General features: G+C 57.8%; 1 protein-coding gene and 1 long non-coding RNA gene across 5 annotated transcripts in view; one reads left to right on the forward strand and one right to left on the reverse strand.

The window, feature by feature from the left end:
* The window catches only part of RNF213 (ring finger protein 213), a 102,708-nt gene that overhangs the window by 14,604 nt on the left and 62,451 nt on the right, over positions 1-25,653 (forward strand). For 2 of the 4 annotated variants that reach the window (XM_027052248.2, XM_027052250.2), the window contains 13 exons: positions 6,466-6,972; positions 7,200-7,322; positions 7,970-8,145; positions 8,674-8,832; positions 9,150-9,352; positions 11,693-11,976; positions 13,508-13,764; positions 15,835-16,032; positions 18,146-18,368; positions 18,894-18,949; positions 19,689-19,842; positions 22,609-22,782; positions 25,159-25,248. In XM_027052248.2, coding sequence (XP_026908049.2) covers positions 6,466-6,972; positions 7,200-7,322; positions 7,970-8,145; positions 8,674-8,832; positions 9,150-9,352; positions 11,693-11,976; positions 13,508-13,764; positions 15,835-16,032; positions 18,146-18,368; positions 18,894-18,949; positions 19,689-19,842; positions 22,609-22,782; positions 25,159-25,248 — 2,604 coding nt within the window. Of the gene's footprint in view, positions 1-6,465; positions 6,973-7,199; positions 7,323-7,969; positions 8,146-8,673; positions 8,833-9,149; positions 9,353-11,692; positions 11,977-13,507; positions 13,765-15,834; positions 16,033-18,145; positions 18,369-18,713; positions 18,950-19,688; positions 19,843-22,608; positions 22,783-25,158; positions 25,249-25,653 lie in introns of those variants that run through there. The other 2 variants (XM_027052252.2, XM_053212237.1) reach the window with 2 other exon arrangements.
* LOC128313475 (uncharacterized) lies at positions 2,517-8,678 on the reverse strand. Its single transcript, XR_008294242.1, has 3 exons — positions 8,495-8,678; positions 7,006-7,497; positions 2,517-5,446 (listed from the first exon to the last, which is right to left on the reverse strand). It is a non-coding gene; the product is annotated as an uncharacterized LOC128313475 (long non-coding RNA).

The following is a 25,653-nucleotide window of genomic DNA, read 5'->3' on the forward strand; positions in this document are numbered from 1 at the left end:
CTCTGCCCCTCCCCCGTTCATGCTCTGTCTCCCTCTGTCCCAAAAATAAATAAACGTTGAAAAAAAAAAATTTTAAAAGCCAACGGCCAGAAAGCTTTGTGGCCTCTGATGAAGGGTCGACCGCTGGGGCACCTGACCAACTTCCAGGAAATAAGAGGACAGCAGCAAAGAACCAGCAGGTGAAGGACTTAAAAGGCAGTTTACGGGAGAGGAGCAGGTGATCTAGGCCCGGGAAGATGCTCAGCCTGAGGAGAGTACAGGGCGGGGGCTGCAACCCTGCTGTCCGAGCTGGGCCAGTGGCTGCTGTCCCTGGGCTGGGAAGGTCCTGCAGGTTGCTCGCAGGGCGGGAGGTGGTCGGGTCCACGCGGTGGGCTGTTACCCTGGGGGTCACCCTGCCCGCCCTCGCCCCCCCCCCCCCCCCAGCTGTGCCCTCCAGGCCCTTCCGGCTCTGCAGGACCACCTGCCTTCGCTGTGGCCACGCTTCCTTATGAAATATGTTAAGCTTCAGGACTTCAGCTGCCTAAGTGTAAAGATCAAATGGGCTTTGTCCAGTGACTCATGAATCAGGCAGCTTCCCATCCAACAGGAAGGAGCTCCAAAGGGCGGTACAGGGAGGAAGGTTTTTAAAGGCAGGGACGGGTAGAAACGTGGAAGGTTTTCCAAAGGCAGAAGCGGGGTGGAAAAGGAAATTATTAGCGAAGAGCGAGTTGTTTCGAGGCACGGCTGCCCTCCTACCGGGAACAGAAGGGTCCGCTGGGCAGATCACGTCGCTAGGGCTGACCAGGTGATTCCAGGTTGAGTGGTTGGTGAAAGGTTACCTTCCTGGAGGCTAAAACTGCGGTTAGCGGGCGCCTGGCTGGCTCCGTCGGTTCGAGCATGCGACTCAACCCTCTGCATCTTGAGTTCGAGTTCCACGTCAGGCATACAGCCTACTTTAAAAAAAGCTGCAGTCAGCTTGGGTATGAAGTGTTGGTTTGCTGATGGGGAACTTAGCACAAGGGACTCCGTTTTAGGCTTGTGGTTTCTTTTTTAATACTTCCTTGCTGACAGCACCCCTCCTTCTAGAAGGCAGGCCTGATTCGGGTTCCTTGGGGACCCTTCCCATAGAAGGTCAGATGTCTCCTGCCACCTTCTATGATGCCTGGAGGGTTGGCCGCCTGCCACAGTGGGGTCCTCCTGTCCCGTGCCACAGCGCAGCAGTCTGGAGCCCTGAGGATCCTGTGGTCAGGAGAGCCTGACCGCTTACGGGACAAAGGCTGCTAGAACATTGATTACCTGGACCGACTTTAGGCTTTTGTAAGACAGAAACAACCAAATTCAACGTTTGATTATTTTAACTGTTAGAAGTCTTTTGGTTGCAGATCACTGGACACCCAGCTCGGGTGAATTACCACGGTAAGAGAAGTTTGTCATTAACATAACTGGGAAACCCTCAGGTCGGTCTGCAGGCAAGGCTTGATCCAGGCACCTTGGCGTTCCTCTCCAGGTCCAGGTGTCGCCTTCCTGATGTCAGTTTCCTCCTTAGCGTCTCAGCAGCTGCCGCTAGCCCTCTAGACCTTTCTACTGTGTCGTGGCTTCCACAGTCATCCACCTACGATACAGTGTGCAGGGGTGAGAGGACGCCTCCTTTAGTGGCCTCTACAGAAGCAGGAGGAAGTGTCTCCGTCCCAGGGGAGACTTTCATCAAACCTCACCGGCTCCAGTTGGGTTAAGCGCCCATCACTGTGGCCAGGGTGATGGGTTGGCCCCGGGAGCTGGAGTCGAGGCGATTCCTACTTGCGCCCGATGGCTGAGAACGGGGAGATTCAGGGACTATTTCCCAGAGGAGGAGGAGGAGTGGGAGAAGGCAGCTGGCCACACACAGGGTTGCCACGGTGGCCCCCAGCCTCTGCTGTGTGTGGGAAAGAGCCACGGTCACTGCAGCACTGGGGGGGACCTTGCACGTGCTGGCCATCTCTCTGCGATTCTTGACCTGCTTTGTCCCATCCGGGCCTCACAGTGACCCTGTGATGTAGGGGTGCCTGTCCCCTGCGTTTTACAGATGGGGAAACTGAGGCACACCATGGCTGAGTAACCCACACGGGGTCACCTGGCCAGCCCGGTGTGTGTGGTGAGCTGTGTGGGAACTGAGGCAGCCCCCACCCACCCACCGCATCCCCGTCGTGGCCCCCCAGGAGGCACCAGGCAGCTTGAGGGTGAGGGATGGTTCGATCGTGTCCCCGTGGGTTCAGAACAGATCCAGTCAGACTTCCTCAGCAAATCCAGGCGGCCCGTGGTTCCTGCGGGGAGAGGTCGTGCCACCCGTGCCCGTCGCCCGACACCTCTGTGTCCCCCTCGGTGGTCCCTGAGAAGGTCCCTTTGGCAGTCGGCCAGCTTGTAGTTGAGAGGCTGGTGCTTTGTCCCCACGGCACCATTGGCTGGGGGTGGGTTGGGCTTTGGTTCAGCCTGACCTTTCTGGTCCCCGTCCCAGACCCTGTCCTCCTCTTGTAGAGGCGCCCCCCTCCCTGCCCACCGGCACGTATGCCTCAGTTTAGAAGGTCTGTGTCCTCACCCCTGCTGGAGCTGGCAGGAGACGGCGGGACTGGCTCCTGCAGAAAACAGCCCTGGCAGGGCCGGCTTCTGAGAAGGAAGTGTGAGGCCAGCGGGGAAAGGGGACACTGTTGTCTGAATTCCTAATTCCTCCCCGAGTCAGCCCAGGCTGGGGCTGGACTCCAACATCTCAGCCTTCTATCCGATTAGTGGGGCTCATCCCGGGTCCCCACTGCACTGCCCCCACCTGTCACCCCCACACCCCACCATGGTGCCTCTCCAGGGTCCCCAGCAGCAACCCCCCACCCCGTGTAACCCTGATCCAGCATTTGGGTGAGTGGACAGGGGCCGGGGTCCCCGCAGACCCTGCCCCCCTCTGTGCTGTGTGTCTGGGAGGTTTGTGGTTTGTTTGTTGGAGAAATAAATGGGTGCGGGTTGTAACATCAGAGGTGCGTTTTGATAAAAAGAAAAAAAAAACTCCAAGAATCAGCAAACTAATTTTTTTTCTAGTCAATTCTCTTTGGGCAGGAGTGGGAGTAGCCTTTGTGTGTGCGCTAAGGGCTGGCGTGGTATAGTTTTTGAATCGAGGTGCACCCGTGCAGCCTGGCAACGCCCTCCGCATCCAGAGACAGAACATTCCAGGCCCCGGAAGGCTTCTTAGCATCCCCTACTGGTCAGAAAACTTCAAAAAATGTTTTCATTAAATGTTAATCCCACAACAGAGGACATTTATGACGCAGACGCAGGGCTCACAAGGTGAACGCTCACCCCCACCATCCACTTAAGCATGGAAATCAGAACTATCGGGGTCTCCTCCCCGCTGCCCCCTGCCCACTCCCCACACCCAGAGGTCGTGACCCATGCCCTCGACTTCGGTCCGCTGTGTGTGTGTTCCCAGTCCGAGGAGTGTTAAGGTGTACATGTTCCTGACTGTTACGGTCTTTAGTTTTGCCTTGAGGCAAATATCCGTATCCAGAACATGTAAAACCACAGGCCACGACAACTAGGAACACAGACGGATAAAACCTTGATTTCTGCCAAGGGAGCGGTTTAGATTTTAGCCTGAGCCGTGCTGTCTCTGGCGTGCTGGTCCCCCAACTGTGGAGCCGTGGACAGCTGCCTGGTACACACCCACCCCTCAGATGTCTGTTAAGAGAACCAGAAGTCACCTGTACAAAGTATACATCTTGTTCTAGAAGGATTTGGAGCAGCTCATAAAAAGCCCAATAAAATAAGAATACGAAAAGGAGGAAACAAGGTAAAGGGGGGGAAAGACACGTTGCAAATCAGAAAAGTCAAAACCCACTGTAGGATACGAGCGGACCCCGGCTCCGGGCTGAGGGGTGTGGGGTCCCGAGGGTCCCATGCGGGAGAGACACCGGTCGGCTGCAGAGGAACGCAGGAGGCTTCCCGAGGAATGTGTTTAATGAAACAAAAATGTTCGGGCCCCTGCAGTGGGCCAGGAATTCTAGACAGTGCAGGTGTGGCCGTGGACAGAGGCTTACGTTCTGCAGTGGGAGAAAATGAATGGGCGTCTAGTGACCAGAGGCCATGGTCTGGGAGGGCTCGCTTTCCTACAGAGGGTGTCAGGGACGTGGGGCACGGCACTGGAGGAGGGAGGGATCTGCAGGAGGGCCCAGCAAGGAGGCGTCAGGACCAATCTGTGCTGGGATTTATTTAACTGATGGAGATGCTGAGTCACAAGAGGAGGGGCCTTGCCAGGCCGGGAAGCTTCTGGGTGGTCAGGAGGTGGAGTAACGATAGGGAAGGCACGTTTGAGCAAGTCTAGGATTGGCTAGTCTGAATAGTCCTGGTGAACTCTGGGCTGTAGGGGTGTCTAGTCCTTGGGAACCCGGCCCTGGGGTGATTTAGGGCCGAGGAGTAGTGGCTGAGGGAGGTGAGTCGGGGTGTGGGCTCTGGGTTGATTAGTTTGCCTACGGGAGGGAGTCTTCTGCCCCCTCTGGGAATGAGCTAGCCCTGGGAGGGGTGGTCGCCAGGACTGGCAAGGCCCCTACACTGTCAAAGCATCATAAGCTACAGAGAAGAAAAAAACAGGATTCGTACCGGAGGCCAGAGCGGGACAAGCCCAGGATGAGGCAGGCAGGCAGTGAGCAGAGGTCCCCCGGCCACGCTTCGACTTTGATTCTGGGTGAGAGGTTTCTGGCCACTCACAGACGGTACGGGCCCCGGTACTCTTTGTGGGACGGACGAAGCCATCTTGGTGGGCTTTGTGTCTCTCTGACTCGGCCCGCACCGTCTCCTCCAGGAAGCCTTCCGGGCTAGGGACCCCCTCTGAGATCCCAGGCCCTGGAGCGCCTCTGTCCTTGGCGTTTTCCACAGGCTCAAATGGTCAGTAGCCTGTCGCTCTTACTAACCCACTGGCTTCGCGGGGGAGGAATGCGTCCTGCTGTCTCGTTCCTTGTGCCTGGCACCGGGTTCTTTCCAGGTTCCTCGATCAGTCAGTGTGCAGCTCGGCTGAAGCAAGCCTCGAGCTGAGTCGGAGAAGATTCTGCAGAGGGCCGTGGGCCACGTGTCTGTGCAGGCTGCCTTCTGCCGAATCAGTGGTTCTCGGCCCGGCCGGGGTTCGAACCCTCGGGAGGCCTAGTGGTGATGCTGCAGCCAGGGCCTGGTCAGAACAGAGCTGGTCTGCTGCTCCCCAGCAGCCCCCCCGCCCCGCAGTGGCTCCTTGGAGATGCAGAGTCCTCCCGGGTCCCCCGCACCTGCCCGGTCACCGTCCGCACATTAGCAAGCTTTCGAGTGCTCCGTGGGCCCTGGGACGCTGGAGAAGTCATCGCCTTCAGTGACCTCTCTAAAGCCTCTTTCTCGCCCCACGACGGTAGTTGGGTGTCTGTGGTCAGACAGGCCAGGAAATCTCGCTTCGGGGAGGCCCCATGTGTCCTGCTGGCTGTAGGCGCACCTGCAGGAGGTTAGGATTCGTGGAGAAAACCCAGGCCCTGACCCAGGACGAGGCCGCCCCACCCCATGTGCAAACAAACCCCACCTTCCCTCACTCTCAACGGAGACTCTTCCAGGGCGTATGGGCGGGTGGGGAGTCCCGGGTCCACAGCGGGTTTCAGGGGATTTACGGGCCACTGGCACTTAGTGAACCGACCAGTGTTCATTTGCTCCAGAGCTGTGCCCCTCAGCGAGGTAGGGCGCCGAGCCCGCCCCACCCCCCTGCCGGGTCTGCGGAGGGTCCTGCCACGGCTGCTCCCCGCGAGCCGTCTCTGATGGCGAGGTTAGGGTCTCCGGCCGCTGAGCAAGCATCTCCGGGCAGGACGTGGCTCTTGACGCTCCTGTTTTCTGTCCCGTCTTTTTCTCTCTCTCTCAGCGTCACGTACGAAACACATGCGACGTAGGAGTGCGATTCGTGGAGGCCCACACTTTGTAATGTTCAAAGACCACCCTTTAGGGGCGCCTGGGGGGCTCAGTCCCTTAAACGTCCAACTCTTGGTTTCCGCTCAGGTCATGATCTCATAGTTCGTGAGTTCGAGCCCCAAGTCGGGCTCCTCGCCGACAGTGCGGAACCTGCTTGGGATTCCCTCTCTCTCTCTCTCTGCCCCTCTCCCACTCCTGCTCTCTCTCCTCAAAATAAACAAACCTAAGAAAATCCAAAAAACAAAAACAGACCACACTTCCAGGGATGATGTCCCGTCGGAAGGAATTCTGTGTGAGCTTCTCAGCTCTGACTTGGCAGAATGACTTGTGTGGCCAGCACTGCCTGGCCTCCTGCCCCTCAGCTCTGCCCACCACCCCCGTCCACATGTGTCTCTGTTTCAGTCTTTCCAAGATGAAGAAGGGGCAGATTTAACAGGTACAAGGGGAGTTTGGTCGGGCGAAGCTTTGAATGCTTGAGACATTGAGAGAAAATGGGAGGAAAACGTTGGGAGAGCATAGTGACCCCAGGAACTAAAATCAGCATCTTTTTCTGTTCAGAGAAAAAGGAAGAAAAGGAGTAAGAGAAAGAAACAGAACGGTTCTGCTTCCATGGAGCTGGACTCCTTGGCGGAGGACTCCTCGTGCCCTTGTAGTGTCAGCTCGCCAGCGAACCCCGGGTTCCAGGACACAGCCCCACCCCAAAGCCAAGATCTGCAAGGTGGTGCGACCAGCCAGCCTCGCCAGCCCCCGGGCGCCGACCCGACCCCCCTGGAGGGCGGTGGCCACCAAGCGCCCGTGGGGCACGCCGAGGCTGGCGGCAGCCCTCTGCACGACCAGACTCCGGGAGGGGCTGTCCCGAACAGGAAGGAGCACGACACCCCCAAGCCTTCCAAGGCCAGCGGCCTCCCCCAGGAGGGGGCTGGCCCGACCGCCTCTGCCAGTAAAGACCATCCCGGGAAGGACGGTGCTGCTCGGGAGCGCCCGATGCCTGACTCGGAGCCGGGCTCGGAGCCCCAGAAAGAACCACAGAGCGCCGGGCAGCAGGCTGGGGCCCGGGCCCCCGGGGTGAGTCGTTGGGGGATCCAGGAGCGAGCCTACCTGCCCCGACCGTTTGCTCTCCCAAGCAGTCCCACGTCGCCTCCCTGCCCAGGAGGGGCACTGGGGACACGTCCCTGGGGACGGTGCCCCTCCCGGAGCTGCCGGCCCCTCTCCTGGGCTGGTGGCGGCCAGTGCTGGCCCTCATGCCATCGCGGCACCTGCGCCCTGACGTCCGGGGCCTTTGTCTCCTCCAGGAAGATGCTGCTGTAACCCGGCCCGCTGAGCCCGTGGAAGGGGCCAGGAAGGAAGGTAAAGCCAAGACTCAGAAAACGAAACAGCCACCAGCAAGCACCCCTGCTTCCTCAGAATACCGCCAGGTAGAGCACCTCGTCCTTGGAAGCCTCCCCGTCCTGCCGTCTGTCCCACTGTCTGCCGCTTCCGGCCCCATTCCTTCCAAAGCTCATCCTTCATTCAGTCGTTCGGTGACACTCTTTTGGGTGCTAGGGATACAGCCGTGAAGGACACGTGGCTCCTGCCTTCATGGCTCACATTCTCCGTGGGGAAAGGTGGAAAGCACAGTCAGGCGTGGGGAGTGGCAAAGAGGAGAGCAGGGTGAGGGGAGAGAGGGCCGGTGGTGCGTGCTGAGAGAGAGCATGGCCGGGCGAGGCCTCTCCAAGGGGGTGCAGGTGGAGCGGAGATCTGAAAGAGTGAGGGGCAAGCCATGTGGCTCTCTGGGGACATAGCCGAGGCCAAAATGGCAGGTGCAAAGGCCCTGTGGCAGAGTGGGGGAGGGGGCTGTTTAGGGACAAGTAAGGAAGCCGGTGCCCCCAGGATTGAGTGAGGGCAAGAGGGGCCTGACAGGATTGGAGGATTCCTGGAGGCTGTGGCGGGTGGGCCCGAGGGCGTTGGAAGGTTCTGAGCAGGGAAGGGACATGAGCAGCCTGGCTGTTGTGAGAAGCCGTCCCCGGGAGGGGGCAAATGTGGCAGCTGATCCTAAAGACTGGGGCTTGGTAACTTGTTCCAGGAAGCTGAAACCAAGGACACGACGGCCGCTACTGGAGAGAAGACAGGTAGAAATGAGAAGGCCAAGCCAGAGGATCCGAAGAAGCCCGAAGGGAGTAACAGCAGTTACGCGGCTGCTGTGAAAACTGGCAAAGAGCAGAAGAACCCCAAAGCGGCAGTGTGTGAAGTGAAGCAGAGGTAGGGTGTGAGCCCTGGCGCTCGGGAGCAAGGTCACAGCCTGCCCCGGGGGCACCAGTGCAGCCTCCCGCCACCCCCACATTGGTGCAGGGCCGGAGGGTCCCAGGTGTCCTTCTCGGGGACTCTTCTGGGGGAGGCGGGGGGGGGGGGGGGCAGGGTCACACGCCCCGGTTCCTCGTTTGCTTATGTGCTCTCTCCCACGGCCCCTTGGGGACCCGGAGGCCGCGTGGGCCACGTGGGCCGACTTCCGGGCAGAGGCTGGCACCACCCGGGATGCTCAGCAGCCCCCTCCCGCCACTGCCCCCAGCCCGTCACGGCTGGGCAGAGATAGCCCCCCACCCGTGCCCACCTCCGGAGAGGGGCCCGCACGGCGTGTGGTCTGCCTGCCGTGTGGACGCTCTCGCGCTTTGCTGGGGTGCGTGTTCGCGCACCGTCGAGAAGCAGGGACCCTGTCGCGCTTGTGCGTGCGCGCAGGCGCGCAGGCACGTCTAGATCCGGTGGGCGTTTCCTTTCCCGGCTTTGCTGCAGCCCGCCGAGCCTGCAGGAAGGGGTCACGCTCTACTTCCACGCGATCGTCTCGAAGCATTTCGGGTTCGACCCCGCCCTCCACAAAGTGTTCATCAGGGGTGGAGAAGAGTTCGGGAAGCCCAAGTGGACTCGGAACGTCTGTGAGATGCACCACACCAAGTGAGTACGGCCAGCGCTGGCGGGGAGCCCCTCGGGGACGCGCACGGAGCGCGCCGTCTCTGATCCCGTTTTTCAAGGCGATCACCCGTTTACGCTTTTGGAAACTGACTTTTTGCAAACGCATACCCCCTGTCATGTACTCCTTCGTCACGTGTCACTCCGGCCCCACGGAACGTGGGTTCTGTCCGGAAACCGTGTCTCCTTCTAGAAGCCTCCTCTTGGGCAGGATCGAGCTATAGCTTTGGGTCTGCACCCCGTGCTGCGTTAGAGGAGAGCGAACGTTTTCCGGGTAACGGGCCGGTGTCCTGTTTCTTCAGAGACCTGCGTGAGAACGGGTCCCTCGTGGAAGGCAGCGCCACCCTTTCTAGACAGCACCTGGATAAGCCCATTCCTTACAAGTACGTCATCATGCGAGGCAAGGGCCAGGTGGAGTACGAGTTCATCTACAAACGTCAGCAGAAGGAGGGCGAGTTCGTCAACCGCTGTCTGCACGTGAGGCCTGAACTCCTGGGCTCGGGAGGTGAGTCCTGGCCGGGCGCAGGGGTACGGCCGTTCCTCTGCAGAGGGGGCCCGTGTGGGTCCTCGTCACATGCCCCCCACCCACCCCCCGGCCCCTGCTGCACATCGAAGAAGCCCGAGTTGGGAAGCACGGGTTTGATCAGCGTGACGGAACGCTCTCTTCCCATGGTAGTAGAAGGGGATTTCTCCTAAAGGGCAAGGGAGGAAGGTGAAGCCGCTGGGTGTGAGGGGCCGCAGGGGGCCGGTGAGCAGGTGCAGGGCGGGAGGACCCCCAGCCCCCGAGACTGAGAGTCAGAACTCCGCCCACAGCGCCCCTGCTGCTTGGCATCCTGGCCGCCCTCCCGTCTTTTCTCCTCTCTCCTTTCTGTCTCCTTGTGTCCGGAGCTTTTCTTCCCTTTTTCTGTTTTCCGCTCATTGCATGCAGCGTGTGGCGTGTGCGGACAGCGTGTGAGTGTGGTGTGTGTGTGTTCTGTGGATGATCTCGGTGGCCTGTACCTTCTCTGCGGCCCGGTGCCCGGTCTCACAGGAGCGCATGGTGTGCGGGGGTCTTCGTGCGCGCGTTAGGGAAAGCCGATTTCATAGCGTAGTCCTTTTCAGCAAGGTTGGCGTGTCCGCTCCCGAGAGGCCTCGGTCTGGGTCTGAGCGGCTCCCCTTGCAGCTTGACCGTCAGGGCGGTGGCCGGCTCACCGTCAGCACTTACGGGGAACGGGCGCCCAAGCCGGGTACGTGGGACGGGGACGGGCTGAGTGCCGGTGACCGACAGAAGGACTCACGGGAAGGCCTTCGCTGGCTCTCTGAGAGTCAGGAGGTCATGGCTGGAGCCCAGGTGCAGGGCCCCCCGCGGCCGACGGCATCACGGGTGATTTGGGAAGGGTGTCTGGAAGGTGCTGGGAACATGGTGACTGAGGGTCTGTGCTTTGCTCCATGCAGTGGGGTCATAGTTTATCTGCATTAATTTGTGTAAAGGCGGGTTTCCTGATTCCCCAGAGAGGGGGGACAGGTGGCTTCCCCCCTTCCCCCCTGCAAGCGTCCCCGCAGAGCGTGAACCACAGCGGCCAGGCCACCAGGGAGGAAGGAGGTTCCCGGCTGTAGGCCGCGCCCCGAGAGACCCAGGCGGCCGGAGCGCGTGCTGGTGGCCTGGCGTGGGGACCTGGTGTGCTGTCCCCTGATGTGGCCCCTTCTGTCCTGCCGGCTCACGTGTCTGCTGGGCCTTCATTGCTGGGTTTTATTTCGCGGTTTTTCATTCCGTCTGTGAGTGACCGCAGTGGTTCCGTGAGCCCTCCAGCATCAGTCACCACTGCCGCGGGAAGGCTGACTTTTGCCACCTTCTCCCATCTTTTCTGTTCACCTTGTTTCCGTGTTGGTTTTGTTCCGTGTTTTTTCTGACTTTTGTATTTTCTTTCTCTTTTCTCTAGCGGGTTGGAACGTAAACATTTCTTCTGGTAGATTCTGAGAGACGGAGACCGCTGATGTCCCTCCCTGCCCCACCGTCCCAGGGTCCAGGGTGCCCCTTGCTCTCCACGATGCGGGCCTGACCAGGCCTGCAGCTTTCCCCTCACCTTCTGTCTGGGCATTCTTGAACAACTGAGGGACCCACCGTGTCCCCAGCATGGGCCCACGTGGGCCTCTGGCTGGTGGGACGCAGAGAGCAGGAAAACCACTTATTCCAGGGAATAATTTCAAGTCCTCGCCAGGCTGGGATGGAGTGGGGGCGGGGTGAGCGGGGACCCCCATGCAGACCGCGGGAGGCACAGAGAACCTGCTCTTCCAGAGACTTCTACATTCTGCATCTGGTCACACGAGGAGCAGCCATGCGCTCAGCCCTTGCCCTGCGTCGGGGCCTGCGTCCAGGGCGCCGTCTAGTCTGTCGTGGGGCCCGCACTGTCCTTCATGGGGCGGGCATCGTGGTTCCCAGTACAGAAGAAATAGCGCTTGCCTGGAGTGGCTTAGCCAGATAGTGCTCAAGGGCCGGTGACTGTGGTTTCGGGATCAAGTTCTCAACCGCTGTGTGATCATTTTCTAAGGAGCTCATGTACGAAGCGTGCTGAGCCAGCTGGTTCAATAAAAGGTGTTTCAGATAGATTCCGAACGGCTGCATCGTGTGCCCTCGGGCCCCCCTCTGATCACCTCGGGGCGACTAGGGTGTCCGTCCTAAACACAGCTGTCCCCCACCTGGGCCCAGCTCCCTGCTGGGTATCCGCGGGCAGGTGCACCCGTGCGCGACCTGGCTGCCTTCCCTTCCTTTGCCTCGTCCGTCGGGCGCCAGCCTCCCAGGGAGGGGTGTCTAGGTCAGCGTGTTCGGACGGTCTGCGCTACAGCGTCCTCCTTCTTTTGCTCTTAGAGTGGCACCAGTACGACGATATAGTTTGCATGAAGCCCCCGGGGCTGATTCAGAGGGTGATGGACCATTTGACAGACGGCACAAGGAGGGAGCTGGTGCGGGGGAAGCAGATCGCCGCCACCATCATGCTGGACACGATCTTCAGCATCCTGCAGATCTGGGACGCCATCAACATAAACAGCTTTTTTACCCAGTTCCAGCAGTTTTATTCTGTCGTGAGAGTGCCCATGATCTACGAAGGCCGTGAGCAGCCCTGGAGCGCTCTGCAGTACGACGAGAACGAGGTACCAGGTGTCCGGGGTGTCCCCAGTGGCTGTCTTCCCTTCTGGGTGGTCAGAATCCCCCCCCCCCACCCCACTTCTTACTGGCCAGGAGCTGCCCTGAGGAGCAGGTGCAGGCAGAAGGACCTACCTCAACTTCCCTACTCTCCAAGCACCACTGCCTGGGGATTTTCTTCCTCCTCACCCCATTCACTTCCCCGCCTGGCCCCACCCTTCCTCCACACCTGGTTCTGCCCCTCCTGGCCCCACCCCTCCTCCCCCTCTGGCCCCACCCCTCCTCCACACCTGGCCCCACCTCCTGCACTGGCCCCACCCCTCCTTCCCCTCTGGCCCCACCCCTCCTCCTCACCTGGCCCCACCCCTTCACCATACCAGGCCCCACCCTTCCTCCACACCTGGCTCTGCCCCTCCTGGCCCCACCCCTCCTCCCCCTCTGGCTCCACCCCTCCTCCCCACCTGGCCCCACCCCTCCTCCTCACCTGGCCCCACCCCTTCACCGCACCTGGTTCTGCCCTCCTGGCCCCACCCCTCCTCCACCTCTGGCCCCACCCCTCCTCCACACCTGGCCCCACCCTTCCTCCACACCTGGCTCTGCCCCTCCTGGCCCCACCCCTCCTCCCCCTCTGGCTCCAGCCCTCCTCCCCACCTGGCCCCACCTCCTGCACTGGCCCCACCCCCCCCCCCTGGCACCACCCATACTCCACACCTGGCCCAACCCTTCCTCCACACCTGGCTCTGCCCCTCCTGGCCCCACCCCTCCTCCCCCTCTGGCTCCACCCCTCCTCCCCACCTGGCCCCACCCCTCCTCCTCACCTGGCCCCACCCCTTCACCGCACCTGGCTCTGCCCTCCTGGCCCCACCCCTCCTCCCCACCTGGCCCCACCTCCTGCACTGGCCCCACCCCTCCTCCACACCTGGCCCCACCTCCTGCACTGGCCCCACCCCTCCTCCCCCTCTGGCTCCACCCCTCCTCCGCACCTGGCCCCACCTCCTGCACTGGCCCCACCCCTCCTCCCCCTCTGGCCCCACCCCTCCTCCCCACCTGGCCCCACCTCCTGCACTGGCCCCACCCCTCCTCCCCCTCTGGCCCCACCCCTCCTCCACACCTAGCACCACCTCCTCACCTGGTCCCAGCTCCTCACCTGGCCTCTGGCAGAGCGGAAAGAAGGAGTGGGAACCCTTCTCCATCACCCGTCCCCCCGCGTTGTGGGAGGGCCCTGGCAGTTTTGAGACCTGCGGCCATGCCTGAGATGACAGTTGGGACCTTGTAAGCGTGGGGGGCCCCTCCCCCATGCAGGGTTCGGGACTGCACCCTTGGTGGTGGCTCCCATCAAAGGCCCGGGGAAGTGGGGGTGCTCAGGGTCTGGTGAGGAGGCAGGGCAGTGGGGTCACCCCTCCATGGGGCTGTGTACGCCCTTCATAGGCCTTGGCCCCCCGCCCAGGTAGCATGGAACAGAGGGCGATGATGGGGCGGCTTTCACACCCCTGACACTCACAGCCCCACAGTTATGTCTTCCTTCCCTCCTGGGGTCAGGTGAAGAAAAACCTGTGGTGGTATTTGAAAAAGCGGTCAGAGCCATTTCTGGAAAGAAGCGGGGACTTTCGGCCTGAAGACCACCCAGTGAGGAGCAGACTGAGAATGGGACTGATCCTCCTGTTTTCGGTGGAAACATTTGACTTACCCATGCTGGAGGGTGACCTGGCCTGGCTCTGTAACCTCCTTTATTTGGACGCCTGTTCACCTGGCGACCTTCACCGCGACCTCAGCCACATTTTTGAAACACGTCTGAGGTATTGTGTGTGTGTGTGTGGGTGTGCGTGCGTGTGTAGGTGTGTGTCCAGGAAAGAAAGACGACTGCCCGTGATTTTACACATCCGTCGCTTCAGTGTTTATTTGTCTAGACTTTTTCCTCACGTATGTATCGTCTTCACTTTTATTACTTTTCTACTGGAATATCTTGTTTTTTTTTTTTATTTTTATTTTTTTAATGTTTGTTTATTTTTGAGAGACAGAGAGAGAAAGAGTGTGAGCGAGGGAGGGGCAGAGAGAGAGAAAGACAGAGAACCTGAAGAGGCTCCAGGTCCTGAGCCGTCAGCACAGAGCCCTACGCGGGGCTTGAACTCACAAGCGGCAAGATCATGACCTGAGCCGAAGTCGGACGCTCAACCGACCGAGCCACCCAGGCGCCCCTGGAATATCTTGCTTTTGAGAAGCTTTCTGGTGTATCACGCCTTACTGTCGACCCAAACGAAACTTTTTTTCAAATTAAAAGGAAACGGGGCGCCTGCCTGGTTCAGTCTGTGGAGCCTTGATCTTGGGTTTGTGAGTTCGAGCCCCACATTGGGTGCAGGGTTTCCTTAAAAATAGAATCTTAAAAAAACAAAAGAGGGAAAGCATTTTATTCGAGCCCATGTTCCAGCACGAGAGCACGTGTGCCCCCAGGAAGGAATGTGGTGTAGGGTTATGTGTGTTTTTTTACACGAAGAGTTACAGATCATCAAGACAGTCCAGAAAGTTACAGACTTTATGTGTTTAGTATGTACAAGACTTAAGGGAACCGGGAGGTGTTTTTTTTTCTTTTTTCTTATTTTTATGTTCCGAATGCTGTTTTCTGGTTATTTAAAAGCAAATTTTTTTTAATGTTTATTTATTTTCAAGAGACAGAGTGCTAGCGGGGGAGGGGCAGAGAGAGAGGGAGACACAGAATCCGAAGCAGGCTCCAGGCTCTGAGCTGTCAGCACAGAGCCCGAGGCGGGGCTCGAACCCACAAACTGTGAGATCATGACCTGAACCGAAGTCGGACGCCTAACTGACTGAGCCCTCCAGGAGCCCCTGGTTATTTATTTACTTACTTTAAAAGCCAACGAACATTGTGTGCTGGGGGCAGAAACAGGGCCAGGCTTTGAGTTTTGCCGAGTCATGTTGAATGTGGTAAATGCCACAGGGTAGCTTCCCAGGGAGCCCAGGAGCTGTGTCCATGAGCACGGAAACTTGAGAATTTCCTTTATCACCCCTGCATGCATGTGTTTGAGAGGTTGGGGTTCGAAGATTGACTGCAGGGCTCGCCTCAAGGTCGTCTGCGGAAGCGACGGGGGTGTTCCCCCTGCAGCCTCTGTGGCCACATGTTCAGTTTCGGACACACAAGGGTCTGCTGTGCTGGGCCAAGGGTGCTCTCGGTGTGGAGGCTCCGGCCTGGCCCGAAGGAGCTTGCTTCTCCCTGGGTGGCGGGGGCCACCTCGGTGCCCTCGATTACAGAGCGCTCCTGCAAGGTCTTCTCCGCGGCTCTGCGCATGGAGCTTGCGGGGAACGGAAGGTGGGCTTCCTTGAACGATGCATCTTATCAGGACATCTGCTTCTCGGTTTTACAAACTTGAGCTACCCAGCGCAGCTCTGCGTGTTTTAAGAGCCAGGCGTTGGTGACACACGTACAAAGTTTGTGCAAGGGCAAAGCTCAAAGAGCCGGCCAGCATCAGTATCTTGCGACCGTAGGGAGTGTGCCCTGTATCGTTTGCACGTTTCTCCTTGTGCTTACAGAGCGGCTTTATATGGCTTTGTATCTGTATTTACTGTAGCCGGAGGGTCTGGGCTCATAGATCACAGAGCTTTCCCAAACCTCTGTTCCCTCCACTGTCAGGGAGGATGGTCGGTTGCTACAGGGCTTCAGCGAGAGCCTGATGCCGGGATGGGTGGGTGCCAGGGGTGAGCCCCTACGTCCCTGGCAACCATATTTCTCCCGGGGCTGGTCGCTCTTCTCGGCCACCCCTGTGTTCTCCTGCTTCTCGTACGAGGGGTCATCAGACCCCCCAGGGCAAGCCACTGGCCATCTTCAGGTCGCTGTGGGCTCTCTGTTCCCTTCCCAGGTGGCGGGTATTCCTGGTCAACCTTTGCCGACAGTGCATAGAGAAGGCGGTTGACCTCTGGGTGCTCACCCTGCCTGTCCTGCACCACTGCGTGGCACCAACCCCTCAAGGAAAGGACTCCAGGATACAGCCTGAAGACACCTGGGCGGCCCTGGAAGGAATCCCCTTCTCGGAGTTCCGGGAAAAAAAGGCAGATCGGTAAGTTGGAGAGCCACACTTGTATCTGTAAGTTTTGGGATGACAGCTGTGCTTCTAGAACCTTCGATAGGCTCCCCCGTGCACACATTCCTGCTTTGGGCAACACTTCTTTTAAAATGACTTCTTCGGGGGCGCCTGCGTGGTTCAGTAGGGTAAGCGTCCAACTCTTGGCTCCTGCTTAGGTCGTGACCTCACGGTGCATGGGATCGAGACCCATGTCGGGCTCCCCGCTGACAGCTCAGAGCCTGCTTAGGATTTTCTCTCTCTCTGTCTCCCCCTGGAGCATGCTTGCTGGTGTGCTCTCTTAAAATAAACATGAAAAAGCTTTAAAAAAAAAGATTAATTGTATGTATTTTAAATACCCTTCAGTGGTGTATAAACTGTCTGGAAGAAATTCAGTTGTTAACAACGGAAAATGACAAACACCAGCCTTGGTCTTAAAGATCTTGTCTTTCAGGCAGACACGGCCTTTAGTGGGTCACGAACCTTTATCAGATGTTCTTTGTAGCCCTTCTGTGACTTCTGTGGCACCTGGCTTTATGTGCCTTCCAGCTGTCCCCTTCTGGGGTGTCTCTAGTACAGTGTCACCGTATAATGTCATGATTTAAGGACCTTCACTGGGTCCACTTGGACTGTTTGATGTGGAGCATTTACTTACTCGCTCATCAAGATGCTTCATTCATAAGTCGCTGCAGCCCCTGTAGAAGACAGTATGGAGGTTCCTTAAAAAGTTCACGGTGGAGGGGCGCCTGGGGGGCTCAGTAGTCAGCTGGGCGTCTGACTTCGGCTCAGGTCACGATGTCACAGTTTGTGAGTTCGAGCCCCGTGTCGGGCTCTGTGCTGACGGCTCAGAGCCTGGAGCCTGCTTCGGATTCTGTGTCTCCCTCTCCCTTGGCCCTCCCCCACTCATGCTCTGTCTCTCTCTCTGTCTCTCAAAAATAAACATTAAAAAAAGAAATGAAAAAAAAAAAGTTGACAGTGGAACCACCATATGATCCCACAGTTTCACTTGTGGGCGTCTGCCCCACGGAGACGACATCAGGATCTCAGAGACGCACGTGTGCCCCCATGTCCGCTCCAGCAATATTCACAATAGCCACGGCGTGGGGACAGCCTAGTGCCCACCGATGAGCGGATAAAAAAGTTGGGAGATACGCCCAGTCACACACACACACAAATTTCCGGGTAGAAGATGAAGAAGTTTTGGGAGCCCACTCTACGGCCTGGTGAGTGTAGTTGGTAGAAGTGTATTAGACACGTTTCCGTGTCGCTAAGAGAGTAGATCTTCACTGTTCTCAGCACAACAAAGAAATCGTAACTATGTGACTTGATGCAGGTGCTGGGTAGAGCGAAGGCGGTCAGTGTATAAATGTGTCAAATCAACACACTCCACACCTGGCACACAAGGGCTCTAAGCCACTTACAGCTGCATAAAGCTGGAAACAGTGCTTAATTCTTAGTGCAATTTCTTGCCGTGGTAAAAAGAGACACGTCCTATAATTTGGCTTTTTAATAATTTTCAGCGTAGGTCAGCGGCATCCCACATACTCACATGGGTGTGCCGCCCCGGCCAGAGCTTTCTCCTTGTTCCCACGTTGAAACTCTGTCCCTGTTAGGCAACGACTCTGTTTCCCCTGCCCGCACCTGGTAAGGCCCATCCTGCCGTCTGTCTCCATGCATTTGCACACGCCAGGGACCTCTCGTCAGTGGAATCAGCATGTTTGTCCTTTGGAGACGGGCTGGTTTCACTCAGCGTCGTATCTTCAACTTTCATCCGCTTTGGTGAATTCTTTTCTTTTTTTTAGTGTTTATTTTTGAGAGAGAGAGAGAGAGAGCGAGCTTGAGCGAGGGAGGGGCAGAGAGAGAAGGAGACAAAGAATCGGAAGCGGGCTCCAGGCTCCGAGCGGTCAGCACAGAGCCCGACGCGGGGCTCCAACTCGCGAACTGCGTGATCATGACCTGAGCCAAAGTCGGATGCTTCACTGACTGAGCCACCCAGGCGCCCCGACGTTTAAATTATTTTTGAAGTTTGGACTTTATAAGTCTCTTCTGACATTACTTAACTCCGTCTGTGTTTGCTGATCTCACTGCTGCTCCTTCTCCGTCCCTACAGGAGTCACTTAGTTCAGCTCATGGGAAAGGAAAGGCATTTGCTGAACGTAGATGAGTTTCTCTTCCGGTCCTGGTTCAGTCTGCTGCCCCTGCGCAACCTCGTTCACTATATGGAGAACTTCATGGACCATCTGAGCGTCTTCCCCACTTGCGTCCTGGACTGCCTTCTGGGGACGTGGTACCGGCTTCAAAGGCTTACAAAACTCTCCTTCAGCGACTTCGAGGTCTGTTGTCCAGAGCAGGCTCTTGAGACGCTTAGCAAAAGCAGATCAGAAGCGAGACGTTCAGAGCCTGTGATTCTTCTCTTCTGCGGTTCTGGCAGGGCAAAACACTTAGAAGCCAGAGGCCTGGGTGGCGTGGCTCTTTGCCAGGGCTATGGGGCCGCCCTGATGGCAGTTCCTCTGCTTCCGGAGAGTTCCCGAAAGCCACGGCCGGGAGGCGTTCAGGCTGTGCAGTATGGGCGGGCGGACGGGGTCGGGGCTCCCCCACGTGCCGCTCCGTCACAGCTGCTCCCTCCTTTCCCGTTTTGGGGGGCGCGGGAAATGGTCCAATTTTAAATCCTGAATTTCCCTTGTGAGACGATAGAAGATTAGTTCTCGAGTACCTTAAAACTCGTTGGTAGCAAGAAAGAAAGGAATCCATCGTTCTGCTCTATTCACGTCGGGTTTTCTGGGTTCTGTCTTCGCGAACGCGGTGGCGTCACTTTGACTGTCCTGTTTTTTTTTTTTTTTTTTTCTTGGCCACCCCAGAACACCGAGAACACGTTTCAAATGTTGCTCCACCTCCTGGACATTTATCAGGATAGGTAAGTAGAAAAAGCGAAATGCGGACTTTCTCCTGCACGAGGTCACCCCCCACTGACCGCGGGATCAGAAGGTCCTCACCCACCGCCTTTTTGAGCTGTCAGTGCTCTTTTCTCCCCCACATTGTCTTCCATCCGTATCCAAACGATCACCGCATTGCATATCCATGCTCGTGTTCCGCATTTCTTTAACATCTGGTCTCTGCATGGTTTCTTGCAAGTCAGGCCAGCTGACTACACGGAAACACACACGTGGGGCGTCAGGTGTCCTGAATTCTCGGGACACTTGTGGTATCGCCTCCCCTGGATTCTCAGGGTATTCAGGGTGGGGGCGTCAGATCGCCATTCATGTCAAGCCCCAGTGGCCCCAGGACCTCCCCCGAGCCAGTCACAGAAGCACCCTCACAGTGCCTCTCTCATGTCACCTGCTGCACCTCGCCCCCGTTGGCTCTGGCCATGTGCCAGCCAGGGACGACGGGGCCTGGTCCCCACAGAGCTGGAAGAGACTCCATCCACCGTACGTGTTCTAGCGCTGTCTTCACTCCCTCTCTCCCTGTACTTTCCTGATTTTTTTTTCAAATTTACGTAGTACCTTAACCTGCGGTGACACACATCCCTAGCTGTTTTTTTTGCCTTACTCGTAGGGATTTGGAAGGGAAGGAACGCATCACGGTTAACGGGTACTGTTGTCTCATTTGTCCTAAATTACTTCAACGATTTCTCTTAACTCTTTGCGGGGTAGGATTCTTGAGGAGCCCTTGGTACAGTCCTACTTGACTGTGTGCCTGAAACTTCACGAAACTATCTGCAGAATCACAAAAGACCCAAAGTTTTATGAGCTGCCTGCCTTATCTGCCGAGATTGTTCGCAGAATTATTATACTTAAATCTCTAGTGGTAAGTGGAACCCACACACACAGTGTCGCACCCACGATAACTGGAATTTCGAGCGGCCTCAATTCCAGGAGGGAGATCGGCTGGCTCTAGGATTGCTAGAGGGCCACAGAATGGGTGACAGCGTCCTCAGAATGTACGTTGGGCACCTGCCCTGTGCTGGGTTCTGTTCTGTGCACTGAGGATGTTTTGGTGAGCTGGCGTCTGCACCCTTACCCTCCGCGGGCTTCCAGTGGAGGGAGGGAAGGAGGCAGGCAGTGCAGGGGTTAACTCCAGAGCAGTGCGGATGTGCGCCCAGAACGCACGTCCGGGCGTGGTCTTTCCCACTTGACCTCGTTTCCTGCACACTAGTACCTAACTACAGCGGCCAAGTGCACGCACCCAACAGGCACACCTCCACGCCTCTGCACACAGGTGCGCACCCTTGTGCCCCCTCCAGGATCCAGCTGTAGGGAGACCCCGGCGCCCTGTCCCCTCTCCCGCTGCATGCCTCCCAAAGGGAGCCCTCTTCTGTTTCCCGCCGCCCAAGATGAGCTTTGCCCGTCTTCGCACACTCTGCTTCATGTGCCTGCTTGATTCACTCACCCCTGCATGTCTGGGACTCACACCCCTCCCTGCTCGTGGCAGATCTTTCTTCCTTTGCGTTGTACTCTTAGTACACTTGAGATCCTGGGCATCACCCTGCAGGTGATATGAGACTTTATGTTCAGACTGACCGTTTGCTTGCTAACCGGAGTAGGAGCCAGAGCTGGGACGTTAGCGACGTAAAAGAATTCCGCGTGTGTTTTGACTTTATTCTTTTCATTTTTCTTCTTTCGGATACCAGAGACACATGTCAAAATAAACGTTGGTAAGATGATTCTGTGGAAACCGCTGTTGTTTAAACTTTAATCACGGGCAGGTGTCCATTTCCATAAATGTATGGGAAAATAAGTATATACGTTTTCCCGCAGAAAAAGCTCTTACGTGGTGGTTGGACTCTCAAACTGGTGTAATCTACAATATGGTGAAAATATTCTACCCCAGCCATAGAAACAAAAAGCCTGGCAAAACTGAACTCAAAAGTGTATGATCAGTTTTTAACAAGCTTTTGGGTGGGTCCTGACACAGGGGGTTAAGTGCATTGATGGGACACCAGATGCAGAAAGGCCAGGAGTGTGGGAATGCTTCAGACTAGTGCTCGGCCTTGGGCTGTCCACGTCTTGCCCGTCTCTGCCCGGCCCTGTGCCTGGTGTAGGTGATGGAAAAGAGAAAGGGGGCCTCGTGGGGGCCACCCAGGGAACGTGTAAGTGTGGCACAGGTGACAGGCGGTAGGCTGGAGTGTCCATAAGGTGCCGTGGGAACGGAGGGCAGGGCTGGGGTTCCTACGAGGAGTGAAGAGCCCCCACAGGGTCGGGGAGGAGGAACCTTGCTGTTCTCAAGGACCCACAGGGAGTGGAGGGTGGCTGGAGATGCAGCCAAGGTGTAGAGAAGGCCAGATCACAGGGCAGGCACACCATGCTTGAGCTTCTGGATTGTTCTAGAAGGTGCTGTGCCATTCGGGGATTTCAGGCAAGGGCGGGCGTGTCCCAATTTTCAGCTGAGAACCATGGCGTCCACTTGGCATCCACTGATCCGGCGCTGGCCGGGTGGGCCTCCCCCCCCCCCGATCTTTACGGACAGAGCCCCCTCCTGCCCTAGGCTGGGTACAGTCCCCTTCATGTGCCCAGAGAACACCTGGCATTTTCCCTACTAGGCACCTACGTGCTTAGCGAGCAGATGCTTGCCTGTCTGTCTGTCTGTCTGTCTGTGAGCCGTTGCCAGCTCCTCCACAGCATCAGCTTGCAGGGCAGGAACCCAATCTGCTTGGCCACTGGGCAGAGGGGGGGGGGCATGTGGTGGCTCTCTGGGAGCCCCCCGGAGGGCGGAGTGACAGCTGATCCAGGTGTGGGTCCTGACAGTTATACTGACCTTGCGGGGCACTGCCGAAGCACAGAGACTAGCGCTGAGCTGGGAGGGCCTTCCTGGGGCTTTGGGGCATGGCCTCTGCTGAGGTGAGGCTCTTTGCCCATCTGCTTCATGTAGATGTCCAGGTGCGGGGGAGGCAGCACCAGAGCCCAGACTCCAGTGCCAGGGCCCGTGACCCCAGGGCCAGAGCCCGGACCCCAGGGCCAGGGCCCGTGACCCCAGGGTCAGAGCTTGTACAAGGGCCAGGGCCCGTGACCCCAGGGCCAGAGTCCAGACTCCAGGGCCAGGGCCCGTGACCCCAGGGCCAGGGCCCGGACCCCAGGGAGAAAGGATTTTTCGGAGTAGGGGAAACCTTGTGGGAAAAAAGTGTGGACGGAAGCGGCCTTGGGTTTACCTCTGTCCAAGGAGCAGGGGTCTGCATGGTGCACCAGTTGGGGCGTCTCTGGGCTGCTGGAGGCTCTGCCACTGGGGCACGTCCTCTCCCAGCCAGTCTGGAGAAGGCGGCCTGGTGTGGCCTGCTCACTGGTAAGGCGGAGTCCCCCTGTGCTGTCGCTGCACTGGGGGGGTTCACAGGGACAGAAGGCTTATCCTTCCCAAGCCCCCTGCTTTGCCCGAGCTGCCCACTCGCAGAGCAAAGCCACAGAGTCCCACGAAATCGAAGCGCCTTGAAACGTAGGCCAGGCTGAGGTCTCGAACGCGCTCATGTGACTCCGATGTGGCTGGTTCTCGAGCACCTGCCGCGGATCGGGAAGGGGGAGTGGCGTCTCCAGAATGTCCTGAGTCACGGTGCGGGGACCCTTACGCGCCCTCTCTCTCCCTCAGCAGCCGGATTCAGCTGAAGGCCCAGGAAAGGAGACCGGGAAGAAGAACTCCGTGAAAACGGTCTTCCAGGGGACGGTCGCCAAGACCAGAGCTTGGCTTCAGAGCATTTTTCAGGAGAGCATGTTCTTCAACTACTGGTCGCAGGTCACGTTCAGATACCGGGAGGAAATCAAGGTGAGCTGTGTGGGGCCAAGGCACTGACGCGGCACGCTGGCCCCGTGCTCTGTCCCCAGGATGCACAGCCAGGGCTGGTCGTGCTGCCCGCGGTCCACCTGGTGGGGTCCACCGTGGCCCCCCCCGCCACAGGCCCCGGGGGAAGGTGCTGAGACGCGGGGCCTGCGGGGAGAGGGCTCCCTTTCAGCAAGGACGCTGGCAGGCGGTTTGGGTGGAAAAGGCAGGAAAAGGCAAGAGTTACTTGAAGGGGAAACTGGGCGGAATAATCCCCAAGCGTTAAGAATGAGCGAAGGGTGGCTTGTGGTCCATTGACACGAGAGGATTCTCAGTTAAATGCAGTAGTCAGTAATGATAAGATAATACTGATTAAAACGTAGCCGAACATCTACTTTGAGGCAGGTGTGGCTGTTAGCCCCGTCTCACAGAAGAGGTGACGGGGTTGGGGGACATGACGAGAGAGTGGACCAAAGCGCGGGCAGCCCAGCCCCGGGGACTCCCCATCAGAGCCCCACAGCGGGCGAACCGGGCTGTGTTCTTGAAGACTGTAGCCAGCTGCCAGGCGCAGCTGTAGAGTAGGGACGAGCCACCCAACCGGATGGCCCCCTTCACCCCCTCGACCCGGACTTCAGCAGGTGCTTGCCTCCCAGGACACTTGAACGGGATAGTGGTAAAATCACACAGCCGACCCTGTGCGTGAACAGGGCTGGTGATGCTCGTACGTCTCAGACTTAACCCCTTCTCCACACGGGAGGGGGCATCAATCCAAATGCCTGGAGCACAGAAGTCCTATCACTCACCCTCAGAGGGACAGAGTCTGAGGTCAAAATGAAGAAAACGCACGTCAGCCTTGAGCTTTATTTAGACATTTCGTTGTTGGTAGTGGGACGGGCAGAGCGCTTCTGGAGTTGTCTGTGTGAGCCCCGGGCACAGGGATTCGGAAGCCAGGCGTCTTTCTCACTGTGGAGAAGCAGACGTGGCAGAGGGCCAGGGGCCTGTGGTATTGCTGTGAGCTCGTGACCTGGAGGGCTGGAGGGGCTCCCAGCTCTCTCCACTGAAAGGCCTGGAAGTCATGCCGGCCAGGCCCCTGAGCGTCGCGAGCACCCCCAGGCCTGGCTTTACCATCCCCACTAAAAGAAACCTGGGCTTCAGGCAGGACAGCTGGCCCCACAGCCTGACACCCCTTTGGTAGACACAGGGCTCGTGGCAGGCCAGCGTCCCAGACCAGCTCCCGGGACAGTCGCTCGTTTAGCTCCTGGTACCCGGTGACACCGTTTCCGAGCTTTGGCAGCCGTACTGTGCCCGAGTAAGGCACGAACTCAAGGGGAACACGAGTTGGCCATACGTGGGCACGCCGTCGCATCTTTGCGATATTTCTGTAAGTCTAGAGTCATTCCACGTTTCTAGAAAACAGGAAACAGAAGGTCGTCCGAAGGGACTTCTAGCTGAACCTGGGACAGTTTGGTCATCCGGACGAGTGATGCCGGGACTGGACAACAGACAGCTCATTAATCCTTGGGACATGTTTACAGAAACAGAAAGGGGGGGCGGGGAGAGAAAGAGAAGTTCCTCGTTTTATTGGAGAATGCAGCCAACGGAGGTGGAGGAAACCGCCGTGCTCACAACCTTGATCTGTAACACGGCGGTGACCGTGGACTCCGTCAGGATTCATCCACGAGTGCTGAACTCAGTGGGTGTGAGCGTTAGGAAGCGGGGTGTCGGGGATCTGCTTGTCCTCATGGGAGAATTAGGAGTCAAGTCAGATCGAGAGACAGTCTACAGAGAGAAGAATGGACGGCCTCCCCGTCACCCCCGTCAGGGGACAGGGTCCCGCCAACACCAACCGCCCTGAGCGTGACGCTTGCACCGTGATCGTGCGGCAGAAGGGCCACGATGCCAGGAGATTCCTTCCCACGTGTTTAGAGGACCACGTGGCGCGGAGCCTGCACCTTCTCTCCCTGTGGTTCTGCAGAGAAAACGCTTCACGAAGGAGACCGAGAAAGCAGCTGTTAAATACCAACAACTGGGGAATCCAGGTGAAGGAACAGGGGTCTCACCGGGCCGTCCCTGCAACTTTTGTTTTATGTTCAGAGTTCCTTGAGCTAGAATAGGAGACAGATACGTTCAGCTTAGAGACCAGCTACACGGTAGGAGGAGCATCCCGGCTGCCTGGTCCTGTCGAAGCCCTTCCTTTCCAAAGACCGGGACGAGGATGGCTGCCCTGCCTCGCCACTGACACGGCTCACCGGTGACAGAGACGCGGTCAGGACCCAGGTGTCCCGCGCCCCTGGAGCTGCCGTAACAGTCTTTCCTTTCTCGTAGAATTCATCGTGGCCCTTAGTTGTCCTGCGGCTGTCACTGACATGAGGGCTTTTGCAGGTCTGGAGGCGGCTGGTGGAAATAAACTTCCCCGTGGAGTATGGCTGGAAGGAGTCGTTGATGGGGGACCTGGAAGGAAGAATCAAACAGGTAGCAGAAGTCGGGGTGTTCTTTTCAGAAGCAAGTTGGTGAAGCCAGACCATTCGTAACATCCTGTAGATACGGAACGGTGCATTTCATGGGTAGTCCTGGTGTGCAAGGGGCGTGGGGTAGACCTGACCTTGCATTTAAAAAATTTTGTTAAATGTTTATTCATTTTTGAGAGAGAGAGAGAGAGAGAGAAAGAGGGCAGGGGAGGGGCAGAGAGAGAGGGAGGCACAGAATCTGAAACAGGCTCTGAGCTGTCAGCACAGAGCCCGATGAAGGGATTGAACCCACGAACCACGAGATCGTGACCTGAGCTGAAGCCGGACGCTTAACCGACTGAGCCACCCAGGCACCCGTGACCTTGCATTTTTGATCCGGCCTTAACAGTTTGACCAAAGGTGATATTCC

This window comes from Acinonyx jubatus, chromosome E1, assembly GCF_027475565.1.
Source record: "Acinonyx jubatus isolate Ajub_Pintada_27869175 chromosome E1, VMU_Ajub_asm_v1.0, whole genome shotgun sequence".
Taxonomy (NCBI): domain Eukaryota; kingdom Metazoa; phylum Chordata; class Mammalia; order Carnivora; family Felidae; genus Acinonyx; species Acinonyx jubatus.